The following is a 12,972-nucleotide window of genomic DNA, read 5'->3' as shown; positions in this document are numbered from 1 at the left end:
AAAAAATTTCATTCCATCGCCTCCAAAAAATATCAGCCTTAGGACTTGTCCATTTTTGTGAATTTCTTGAAATTTCAAATGGTTCCCATGACCAGATGAGTCAATTCCAACACTCCACCATCTCAAAATATTCTCATAGGATGGTATGCTTCTAATTCAAATGATAAAATTGACATTCTATCGCCTCCGAAAAATATTAGCCTTAGGACTTGTCCATTATCGTAAATTTCTTGAAATTTAAAATGGTTCCCATGACCAGATGGGTCAATTCCAACATTCCACCATCTCAGAATATTCTCGGAGGATAGTATGCTTCTAATTCAAATGATAAAATTGACATTCTATCGCCTCCGAAAAATATTAGCCTTAGGACTTGTCCATTATCGTAAATTTCTTGAAATTTAAAATGGTTCCCATGACCAGATGGGTCAATTCCATCACTCCACCATCTCAGAATATTCTCGTAGGATGGTATGCTTCTAATTCAAATGATAAAATCGAAATTCTATCGCCTCCAAAAAATATTAGCCTTAGGACTTGTTCATTGTCGTAAATTTCTTGAAATTTAAAATGGTTCCCATGACCAGATGGGTCAATTCCAACACTCCACCATCTCAGAATATTCTCGTAGGATGGTATGCTTCTAATTCAAATGATAAAATCGACATTCTATCGCCTCCAAAAAATATTAGCCTTAGGACTTGTCCATTATCGTAAATTTCTTGAAATTTCAAATGGTTCCCATGACCAGATGGGTCAATTCCAACACTCCACCATCTCAAAATATTCTCGGAGGATAGTATGCTTCTAATTCAAATGATAAAATTGACATTCTATCGCCTCCGAAAAATATTAGCCTTAGGACTTGTCCATTATCGTAAATTTCTTGAAATTTAAAATGGTTCCCATGACCAGATGGGTCAATTCCAACACTCCACCATCTCAGAATATTCTCGTAGGATGGTATGCTTCTAATTCAAATGATAAAATCGACATTCTATCGCCTCCAAAAAATATTAGCTTTAGGACTTGTCCATTATCGTAAATTTCTTGAAATTTCAAATGGTTCCCATGACCAGATGGGTCAATTCCAACACTCCACCATCTCAGAATATTCTCGTAGGATGGTATGCTTCTAATTCAAATGATAAAATCGACATTCTATCGCCTCCAAAAAATATTAGCCTTAGGACTTGTCCATTTTCGTGAATTTCTTGAAATTTCAAATTATTCCCATGACCAGATGGGTCAATTCCAACACTCCACCATCTCAGAATATTCTCGTAGGATGGTATGCTTCTAATTCAAATGATAAAATCGACATTCTATCGCTTCCAAAAAATATTAGCCTTAGGACTTGTCCATTATCGTAAATTTCTTGAAATTTAAAATGGTTCCCATGACCAGATGGGTCAATTCCAACATTCCACCATCTCAGAATATTCTCAGAGGATAGTATGCTTCTAATTCAAATGATAAAATTGACATTCTATCGCCTCCGAAAAATATTAGCCTTAGGACTTGTCCATTATCGTAAATTTCTTGAAATTTAAAATGGTTCCCATGACCAGATGGGTCAATTCCAACACTCCACCATCTCAGAATATTCTCGTAGGATGGTATGCTTCTAATTCAAATGATAAAATCGACATTCTATCGCCTCCAAAAAATATTAGCCTTAGGACTTGTCCATTGTCGTAAATTTCTTGAAATTTCAAATGGTTCCCATGACCAGATGGGTCAATTCCAACATTCCACCATCTCAGAATATTCTCGGAGGATAGTATGCTTCTAATTCAAATGATAAAATTGACATTCTATCGCCTCCGAAAAATATTAGCCTTAGGACTTGTCCATTTTCGTGAATTTCTTGAAATTTCAAATGGTTCCCATGACCAGATAGGTCAATTCCAACACTCCACCATTTCAGAATATTCTCGTAGGATGGTGTGCTTCTAATTTAAATGATAAAACTGTCTTATCATCGGCTACAAAAAATGTCAGTTGTAATTAAAAGTTATTGGTATCTTTTTATTGGTATCTTCACCCACATTTTATTCAGCATAAACCATCACACAACCACACATGTTTGGCACTAGTTTGTTTTGCAAAGAAGTGCATCAGAAGTTCAGCGATTACTTGAAGCAGGTTTTGGTAATCAAACTCCAGCGCGCATACAACATGTAAATAATGGGTATAGGTGATTCTGAAGTAATCATTTCAATGTCAATGCCAAACCACGTTTGAGTTAAAGACTGCCGAAAAAAATCAAAGACGATTGGATTTGACCCAGTTCGAACGTTAGAAGAACTTGGAAATAAGCTAGGATTGGTTGAAGCTGTTTGTTCTGAAAGATAACACGCCATGGGCAAGATTCCAAAGGATTAACATGGGATATCACTTCAATTGTTCTGAATTTATCCTTCATAGTCATTCCAAGAGTGGTTTTGATGGAGAAGTTAGAAGAAGTGTTCTCTGTGGCATAATTGGGATCGTTATCGTTATTAACACTAGATTGCCCAAGCAAGTCATTTTGACTGCTTTTAAACTTCAATTAAAAAAACAATCAAGCAACCATTCCATGCCAAACCGATATAGTGGTTATCAGATTTTCGTGAAAAGTGGTAAATTTGTTCTTTATCGCAAATAATTAGACCCGTATTTTTTCATTTTTTCATTACAGTGACCATTTCTATTTTAGGGAGATCCGAAAAATCACTATTTTTCACTTTTTTTCTAAAACAATTTTTCGAAAATTCATAGCTTTTGATTTACTAGACCGATTCTAATGATCGATATATTTATCAAAGCCGATCATCTCGTCTTTTTAGGAAAAATGCTCCAGTTGCAGAAACAGAATTATTGAAAAATAATTACGTAGATAAGGATTGTTCCGATAGAGAATCAGATACAACAAATTCTGAACCATCATCTTGAAGATGGAACGGATTATATTCAAAGTGGAACATCTCAGTGAAGATAGCGATGAATAGTCGATCACCAATGATGAACATGAAAGTGTCATCAATACAGGCGTAGGATGCTAATTAGTTCAGACTGTGATGAAGAAACATATGAGAACACCTTTTTTTTACATCGAAACGGTAACAGTAATACCGGAACCCCATATATTGGGGTTTTATATGCTCGTGGACCTTAGAAGACAAAAAAATAAACTGGTTTATTTATACTCACTAATTTAGGGTTTCGATCTTTTAGAAAAATTATGGCCACAAAAAAGTTTTAGCAAATCCTACGATTTATTCATTTTGACAAAAATCAAGCAAACAAAAGAGCAGTATACCACTTTGAAGCACTGTAAGTCCGTGAACACTATACGAGGTATGGCTATTAAATAACGAGACTGGTTACGAAAAAGGGTTATATTTTAAAAATTACGGTACAACGATATGCTCCCCTCCCCTTGGCTCCTCACCTTTCCATACGTTTTTTCCATTGTACGAAGCAGTGCTGAAACTCTTCTTTTGTGATGGCGTTCAAAGGCCGCGTCGCTTTTTCCTTCGCCTCTTCTACGGACTGAAATCGAGTACCTTTCAACACGGATTTGATCTTGGGGAATAGAAAAAAATGAGTGGGTTATATCTATGATATAACCGCAAGGTTCACGTGGAACTACCTTAGCTTAGCAATCATTCGTTTGTATTGATTAAATTCTTGATTGAATGAAACAGTTTCCAAATTCAATTGAGTTCAATATATTTGCTCTGTGAGTGAAAAAAATGAACAAATGCCGTGTAAAGTCAATTCATTTATTGTGATTGATTGTTCTTCGTTACAAGTAAATTTAATGACGGACCTTTTACGTTTGGTATGATGACTAGAACAAAATATATGTACGGAAGAATTATCAAACGTTTGATGAACCAGCCTAAGGCTGAAAATCTTTCCAATAAAGACAAAAAAAATTATCAAACGATTATTTTATTTTACATTTCCCTCTGAAGTTTACATCCCAAAAGTGTACATACTTCTCAAATCTCGAATTTGCTTGAAACTGGGAAGTTCATTCGCTTCTAGTGGCTGCACGATTTTCCCAGGTTTCTAAGTTTAGAAGATCATGTTAGGACAGACATATTCCACTCTGCACAAAGGCAAGCGAGGACAAAAGTACTCGCAGTTTGCATTTATTTGCAGAGCCGATTTCCCCAGAAACCTCGGTTTTGAAGTCTGTGTTAGGGAAACACATTTCAATCGAAACAAAAATACCCCCGATTTGTATGAATTCGCAATGCCGATTTCCCCACGCTTCATGGATTTGAAGTCTGTGTTAGGGAAACACATTCCAGTCGGAACAAAAATACCCCCGACTTGCATGAATTTGAAATACCGATTTCTCCAGGCACCTTGGTTTAGAAATCTCTATTAGGGAACACATTTCGGTGGGAACAAAAGCTCCCCCTACTTTCGTGTGTTCTTTTTCTTCTTTTTGGCTTTAAGAGGGTTTAAACTTTTCAGTTCACTCGCCTCTAGGCTCTTTCGTGTGTTTGCAATGCCGATTTCGCTGCTTGGTTTTAAAGTCTGTGTTAGGGAACATTTTTCGATGAGAACAAAAGTCCCCCTACTTTCATGTATTTGCAATGCCGATTTCCCCAAGGCTGCTAGGTTTTGATGGCTGTGTTAGGGAAACCGTAAATCGGGCCAATCAAAACGATGCAGTTAGGGCGTTTAGATAACGCCTAATATTTTACAGTTATTCAATTGTTTATCTAATGAAAAACAACATTTTGTTAGTTGCGATAGATGCGTAGAAATATTCCCTATCAAGTGATGCAAACATCTCTCCTATCCAGTACGAAATGTTCGAGCTATAAGCATTCGAAATCTTTCATTTTTCCTGCATTTTCTGTGTTTAGGTTTTCATTTTACCCTCCATATATTCCGGTTAGACGTAGTCCCACGTCAAAAGTCGCATGGGGCTAGATCTGGCGAGTACGGGGCATGTTCGAGCACTGGAATGCCCTTATCGACTAAAAATTGTTTCACCAACAGCGCGTTATGGGCAGGTGCGTTGTTGTTCGTGTTCTTCGTCACACATGATTTCCGACGCGCACTACAAACCACGTTCCATTCAAACCACTGCTGCTCGCAAACTATTATAGTGACAAAAACGTGTTTTCGTACGTTTCTAACAGGCACTTCAAGCTACCAAACGCACTATTCGTTTTTCTTCCCACCCCTCTAGGCGCGCAGTCTCGTTAATTAATAACCATAACTCGTACCTTTGTATTTAATATTTATGACTCTATGAATCTCTATTATCTAAAAGTGGAAAAGTGATCTGAGTGTCCCCGAGCTACGTGATCTAGAGAGTCTTCGAGTGACTTGATCTGTCGATAGCCAATCAGTGAATTGTTTACTGGTGGAATTTTCATTTATTCTGGAATATCACGTATCGAAAATGAGTCCAACGCTCAAGTCTTGGACACATGAATCCGGGAGAATGGTAATACGAAGATTAAACTAGAAAAACGTTTCGGTATTCATCCGACAATGGAGGGAAAAAACCAGGACCTGGTGATCCCTAATTGAACCGAAAGATAATCAATCTAATCAAACCATATAAAAAATATCAAAACAAAGTGCCTAACAAAAACCATGGCCCGGAAACTTTAGCAACCAAATGCGTGCATTTTCAAGTGTGATGAAACATATGTACAAGACGACTCAAGAACTCTTCCGGGATAACAATTTTATACCACAGTGTCATTGGCGATGATGTAAGGGACCCCAATAAGTCAAATGTGATAACAAAGTTTCTGTTCTTATGGATTAACGTAATCGATTATCTTCTTTTCACAACGGATTGCATCCACTATATAAGAAGCACAGTACTTCGTCAATATTCTGGCCGAATTTGAGTTCGGCCCGCTGTGCCAAAACCACACTACAGTCGATAATTATGTAGATTTTGTTGAGAAAAAGAGCAATACACCAAACTGTTTCCATCTTAATCCCATCGAAATATATTTAGAAAGAAAGAAATTTCGCAACGAAAACGTTAGCCAGGCGGCTGAAAATGCGAGTATGAGCTTATGAACCTGATACTCTAAAAGCCAATCGCATATAATTTTGGTTTCGTAGATACCGTTATTCCGGTTGTTTCGATGTCAAAGATGCACCTTACTGTGGTCGGCCAATTTTCGAACCGAATTTTCGTCAGCGAATCCCAACAAAATCCACATATTTCTGAAGCGGATAGTGCCTGATGATCAAAGTATGCTGTCAATAAATGGATCGGATGGATGGATCGTAGGAACCCAGAAGCTTAACTTGATAACTGTAAGGGTTTGGTTGGCGCAGTTTTTGACTATTCAAAGTATGAATCACCGAAGATTTCCGGATTGCTACTCTCATGTGACATTCAGTGTGTATTTTTCACAATTTCGCTGATTCAGGTCTGTCATGAAAAGCAGTTTCGAAGTTTATATGCTACCTAAGCTCAAGTTTGATAGAGACAAGGATCTGCATTGAAGAAGCATAATCAAAATATTTTCAATATAACAAGTTATTGAAAACAGTGAGTGTTTAACCTTAACCGCTAAATAAAGCCTTTAATTTCACTCAAAAATAGCCAATTTCATTTTACTACATTTTATATTCTACATTTACTTGGAATACTTCCGGAGTGGTAAGTATTCAACAACTACACAAGCGATATTTATTTACTAATACTAATTTTTTGGAATGGTTATTTGTTTCAATTATGAAATGCATTGGTGCCGTCGTTCGGTGTATGCGGCTGAGATTCATAAATCCTAAATGACCGTTACTATGAATATAGAATAGTAAGTAAATCCGCGTAAAGCACCGCATAGACATAACTACACTAAAAGTTGATGAATCAAGGAATAATTAGCGATGGCCGTAGACTCTGGCCATATAGTCGTTTGCTCTATCGAAAACGAGGTTTACTAGGCCGGGTAATTGTATAAACATTGGGTATTATAGACCAGAAATACTGGACTTTTTCTTTCGCACAAGGAAAACTATCCAACGCACAGTTGACATTTAACTGTTAACTAGTCATTCTTCCGCATTAGGTTACGGAGCACAATTGATTGAATGAAATATGTACCTTCAATATCATTGAAGTTTGCCGTACTGTAAACATCGTTGTACGTCGCACTACCATGCGATGTGAGTCTGAAATGTCAGCACTAAATATAAACTCCGGCCGGAGAATGTGTCAGGAAACGTCCTAGTTAAACAAACACGGGGTATGAGTCAACAACAACGAACGAAATCCAACCTTGCCTTAGAACGTAGTCACGTAGCTAACATCCCCGCCGCCGGTTGCGGGAAGACAGGGCAAATACAAGTCCTGAATACTATCACGAATCACTCGCTGCTGTGCACTACCCACCCCAAGTTGGAGCGCTGTCGTCGGTAGTTGACGTATTCCACTATTATTGTGTTGCCACCATTACGCCATCTCCCAGCTGTTGAAGTTCAAGACAACAGCAGCCATCGATACGATTGAAGCAAAACAAAAGCAAGAGAAAACGCGAAAGAAAAAACTCATTGCAAATTGTAACGAGCGAAAGCGATAAGGTCCAGATTACCCAACGCGCACAATGTTTCCTTTTCGGTTTGTTTGTTTACATTGTGTGTCTTACTTTTGCCGCTATTTGCACAGAGTACTCATTTCACTTTTCTGCGCGTTTTTCCTCCGTATTTTTCATTGTAACGGTATATTAAACATTTACTACCAAGAAAGGTGTGTACACGAAAATTTTGCAAAATTCTTACATGATTAGAAGCTATGACTTACATTTGTAACGTTGCACAACAGGGGCGTTCACGTAAATCCCCATGTTTTGGTGTTTTTGGTCTGGAAAAGAATAGAATAATGTGGAAAATTGATCAGAATCAAGATCGGACTCAGTTTTAGTAATATTGTAGTTATGGATAATTGAGAAATGAAAAGCGAAACGTAATGACATGTAGCATGGAATCAAGAAGCATCGAGGTCGAGTCTCAGAAAGAAAATGATAGGTCACCAGAAAGTAAAAAATTCAAAATGTCCGATCTTGATTTTCCACATATCTCTAAGAATGACTTTGAAGAAACTTTGAATGAACACCATCTTGTGTACAACATCGTTTCATTTCAAAAATTAATCTTAGTGAATCATCATTTAATCTACAGCAAAGTATGGTAATTATCATCAGTATTTCTAAACGCTCGCCTGAAGTTTATATAAATCTTCGAGCCACGTGGCTACGCTTTATACAATTCGTCCATCCATGAGCAAAGAAAATCAGAAAAGTCCGTCGGCAAAATTTTCCTACATCTAAAATTAATGGTGCAGTTTTCTCAGCTATGTGAATGTACGACACGCCACTCCCGACGCACTTTCTGCGGCCATACATTTCGAACTACAATTTTTGCGCTCTATTTCCTCTCTCACATAATCCTTGCCAAGTCAGCCAGCCAACCAACCGGCCAGCCAGCCAGTCATTCAGGCAGCCGCTTCCCAGCTTTTCCGTACGGCTAAATCCCACCGCCACCATCCGAGTCGGTATGGTGTGGTGGTGTATGCCAAGATCGTCGTCCTTGGTATGGATTTTTTTTCGCAAACTCTCACTAGTTATTCATTTGCGTTGCTCCACGTCACTCGCGGCCAATGAACGAACCCTCTTGGCCCTGCGTTGTGTATGAGTGGGTCTATATACCCGCCGGTTTTCAATGCTACACAAACATCGGCAGGTTTTTATCCATTTTCGCCACATAGCCGTATAAATTCTCAGCCGAATGCCAGTCGGGCAAACCAGTCAGTCAAGTCGGATGACGTGAGAGCTCTACATACGGCATCGTGTGTATTTATGTGTAGTGGACCAATGTACAGACTCCAATGCATTGCGCAGATGCTGTACATAGTCGCGGACCACAATCCACCAGACGACAAACAAGGGGCCGGTTGGTGGGGGCACGGAAGAGGGGACGAGTCGCGCCTGACGGTAGCGACGAAATATACGTAAGCAAACGAGTACTCGCTTCTTGAACAGCACCCAGAAATAGCCCTCGATGGTGAAGAAGAGTAGACGGAACAACAAGAAAACACCGAATGCAGGTTAAACACATACTAGGGAAGCTTTGTGTTGGTGTTGTGATGGCAAAAGTGACCTATGTTGAGCGGTTGAAAACGAACGGTTTTCAATGGATTCTTCTTTAACACTCCTATACTCGCGCATTGGTCTGTCAGACCGAAAAATCAATAATTCGTTCATTTCTCAGAAAATATCAACACTACGACTTTGCGATTCTATCTAGCTTTGTTATTAGTCGTTCGTCATCGTTTAGCGTATCGCATGTGTTGGTGCACCCGTGGCCGAGTGGTTAGCGTCTCACATTATAATGCCGGGTGTTCGGGTTCGATTCCCGTTCTTGCCGGGGGATTTTTTCGTCAAAGAAATTTCCTTCGACTTGCACTGTGATCATGCGTATTCTAGAGTATGCCCCTCGGAATACATTCAAGGCGTGTTATTTGGCTTAGAAAATCACAACTAAGATCCAAAAAAAAAAAAAAAGAAAAAAAAGATCCACAGGGAACGTTAACGCCATTCAAGAAGAAGAAGATGTGTTGGTACAAAGGGAACGTGTGCCACTTTAACACTTTCGGTCTGACACACCGACGCGAGTATAGGAGTAACTTTTTTGGACAAGTGCCTTTTTTCATATTCTAGAATATTGTTGAATGAAATGTAAAAATTAATGTTAGTGGCGTGGAATATTTATTGAATATAATGCATAAGGTCATTATCGGACTATTCTTATTTGATTTCAGTCCCTTTAGTCCCTTTTGTAACAGGATTGAACGGATTTTACTATTCGTCGTTAGATTCATATGTTCAAAAGCAAAATATAAATGTTTGACTTTCGTATAGTTATTCGCTAAATATTATGGTCATACATATACACACTTGTGAAAGAATTTCACTTGTGGAATAATTGTAAATAGTAAACTATAAACTAATCCGTGGCTTATAATAATTTTCAACAGTTCGGGGATTTTGTTTTTATAATGAACAATATCGACAAGAAAACAAGAAAAAGAAAAGGAAGTTCCTAGAAATCCTTTTATATCATCTTTTTATGCCCCATCTAAAAAAAAGCATTAATTCTTAATTTACCAAGAATACAGCATATAAGATTATTAGAAATATGCAAACTTTATATTCCAAAATCTTTATCATCTGATAATTATCTAAAAGGTCGTTATACATTCTTCTCTTCGATAAAAGACCCGAAAAACACGCAACAACTGCATGAAATGTAAAAAATATGTTTGTTTCGAGCATGCAGTTATGCAATGTTCTGATTCTTACTCCAATGGAACCACAATCTATTAATATGCTTTTATGTTATTTTATAGCTCCTTATACTTCCATGAATTATATTCAGTTGCTTACTTTTTATTAATAAAAGTGAAAAATTCGAATTTCGTTATTTGTGTTGAAGTGTCAAAAATTACTCTGTCTTGAGGAGGCTGATTTAGATGACTATTAAAACTGAATAAAGACGACAAAAACATATTTTTTGGAGTTTTTCATTCAATCATACCCTCTTCTTCAAATAAATGCCAACAAAGCCTGAAAAATACACAATAGCAACATTACAGAGAAGTTCAATTTTCGGTCTGTGACACCGTGCGCGAGTATACGTGTTATGATTTTGCACGCGAGTACAGGAGGGTTAAGATTCTTACGCGGCTCTAAAGTTTCTTAGAGAAACCTAGCCGTCTCAACGTTGTTTTACTTATGATGTTTGAATACGCATTTGTTACTTAGCTAATATTTCGAAGAAACGTTGACGGGAAAAACCAAGCTTATTCTTAGCACATGCTGACGGATGAGACGAAAGTAACAGACTCTCATTCGCTAGTAATCGAAAGCGGCGGGGTAAATGTGGTCAGCAAGGTATGTGTATATCAGATCGATGCAAAGAACAGACAATAACAGAATTCATGAAAATTAGAACACGTATTGTCATTCCTATTATGGGTTGCACAACCTCAGAACCATACTAAGTGTACCATGTACAAATCAGTAAACAGAGCAGTGCTTCCTTAGGAACGAGAATCAATAACGACCTAATTTTTTTTTTCCAAATATATTTTTTATTAAAGCACATGTGGCGTTAGCCTGACGGGGCCGGGAGTCTAATATTTTGACAATTTTTGTCTTACAACTATGTTAGTAATATGTAACCGATTACTCGCGGTTGGCTCGAGGTTAATATTACAAGTGTTCTCATAATTGGTATGTTGCAGTCTTCGATGCTCTGTACGTGTGCCCGACACGGGATACTTCCTATTAAGATGCAGTTGACCATTAATCAGCAACGCCCCCCTAGTCTGTACCCCATATCTAGCGTGGTGCGTCTTTCTCGACTCGAGGAATCCAATAATAACGACCTAATGTTCGGAACGTTTCACGGCGGCATATAGAAGAATTGAGAAATTATGGGATAACAAGAAATGACCATCGATTATTTGGAGTGTAGCATAGAGTTTGCCAGAACATGGAAAGGACAAGGCTTGAATACAAGTTGTGAATAAGCTTAATTCTTTCTGAGATGCAGCTGAGCGAGATTTGTTTACAGCGGTTAATAATACCGTTAGAAACGACCCAGCTATAATTCCAAAAAATATTAAAATTCACAGATCAATAAAATACACCCCCAATGGTAAATTCCACTGATGGAATGCGAAAAAGTTCATATAGACATGTAAATGAACTTAAGCTTTCCCACATTTTTCTCAATCTAACGATTGTACGAAGCATTACTCCACTTGTGACCCATTACACAATACTAAAATACCTTCTACAAACAACGAATCTGTTTCTACTAATGTTCTGACCAAAGATGACTGCTAAAAGGTACCCTATTCACACCAAACGTGACATGTGTATGTAGACCATCAACAAGGAACCTGGAGGAACGGTTTGAGGATATTGAAAGCTACCTTTATCTTTCTTTACCAAAAAATTATTCTTGTACTAAGTCTCTTCAATTCTCCTTCTGAAAACCATAGCCAAGAAACTAAGTGCTACGGTGATAGACAATCATTGACAAGGATGATGATGATGAGAACGTGAAAAATGGAAAGCTTCTATGTATTTTAGTTTAAAATAAAACGTTATGAATCCTAAGATGCAAGAACCCGTTTTGGATGATTGCAGATTAGGAGACATCACTTGATGAACGTGAGACAGGATATATGATTTTGTAGTATGACAATACTCAGCGCCATATTGCAAATGCGACATATATGAGAACGTTGAGAAATGTTTTACCACATACGCTCGCCATAATCTCTTGGTTCTTTGATTCACACTGGCTAATCAGGGCATTTGATCCAATAAAGAAAAAAGATCGTCTCATCAAGATCGTTCGGATTACCACTGTCCGAACGGCGGAAGAAAGTAGTGGCTAGCAATAGACGATGTTCTGAATCAGAAATGTATAATAAGTTCTGTAGAAAAAATGCCTCATATTTGAGAAAAAAAAATGCTGAGATTCCGATACTATAAAATATTTGGAGTGTCGCAGTTCAAATCAGAGAAAATATTAACGAAAAAATCTTTTGATATCAAGAACTGCCCGAGCTCGCAGCTCCCATCGTTCCGTAATGGAAGCTCCTGATCCCATACCGGATCTTTTCAGAGTTCTTACAACTCGTGCACAGGTACACGTGTATTCTCGAATTTTCCCATTTAGATTACAATCAGGGCTTGTACGTTGGCATAAAAATATCAACTATGATTAACTATGGAAATATCACTATATGTTCCTCTGAGAACGTTAGTGTCACCTAAGATGAAGAAATTTAGTTTTAAGTGGTTCAGGCCGCTATTAATTAATGGTTTGAACTCTTCAAGAACAATGACTTCGTCGTTGAGACTGGTAGCATACTGATGAAGACAGAAGGTTTTAGAATAATTGAGA

At 37.8% G+C, this 12,972-nt stretch overlaps 1 protein-coding gene across 3 annotated transcripts in view; it reads right to left on the bottom strand.

Moving 5' to 3' along the window:
- LOC129780310 (interferon regulatory factor 2-binding protein 1) overlaps nucleotides 1–12,972 on the bottom strand; it is a 70,203-nt gene that overhangs the window by 25,790 nt on the left and 31,441 nt on the right. The window contains exon 2 of one of the 3 annotated variants that reach the window (XM_055788416.1): nucleotides 7,793–7,852. The exons of the other annotated variants lie outside the window; for them this stretch is intronic. Within the exon in view, the coding sequence (XP_055644391.1) occupies nucleotides 7,793–7,852 (60 nt within the window). The remainder of the gene's footprint in view (nucleotides 1–7,792; nucleotides 7,853–12,972) is intronic. 3 annotated transcript variants of the gene reach the window in all.

The sequence above is a fragment of the Toxorhynchites rutilus genome, chromosome 3, assembly GCF_029784135.1.
Source record: "Toxorhynchites rutilus septentrionalis strain SRP chromosome 3, ASM2978413v1, whole genome shotgun sequence".
Taxonomy (NCBI): domain Eukaryota; kingdom Metazoa; phylum Arthropoda; class Insecta; order Diptera; family Culicidae; genus Toxorhynchites; species Toxorhynchites rutilus.
Note: the sequence above shows the minus strand (reverse complement) of the source record. Positions and strands in the feature narration are given on the sequence as shown.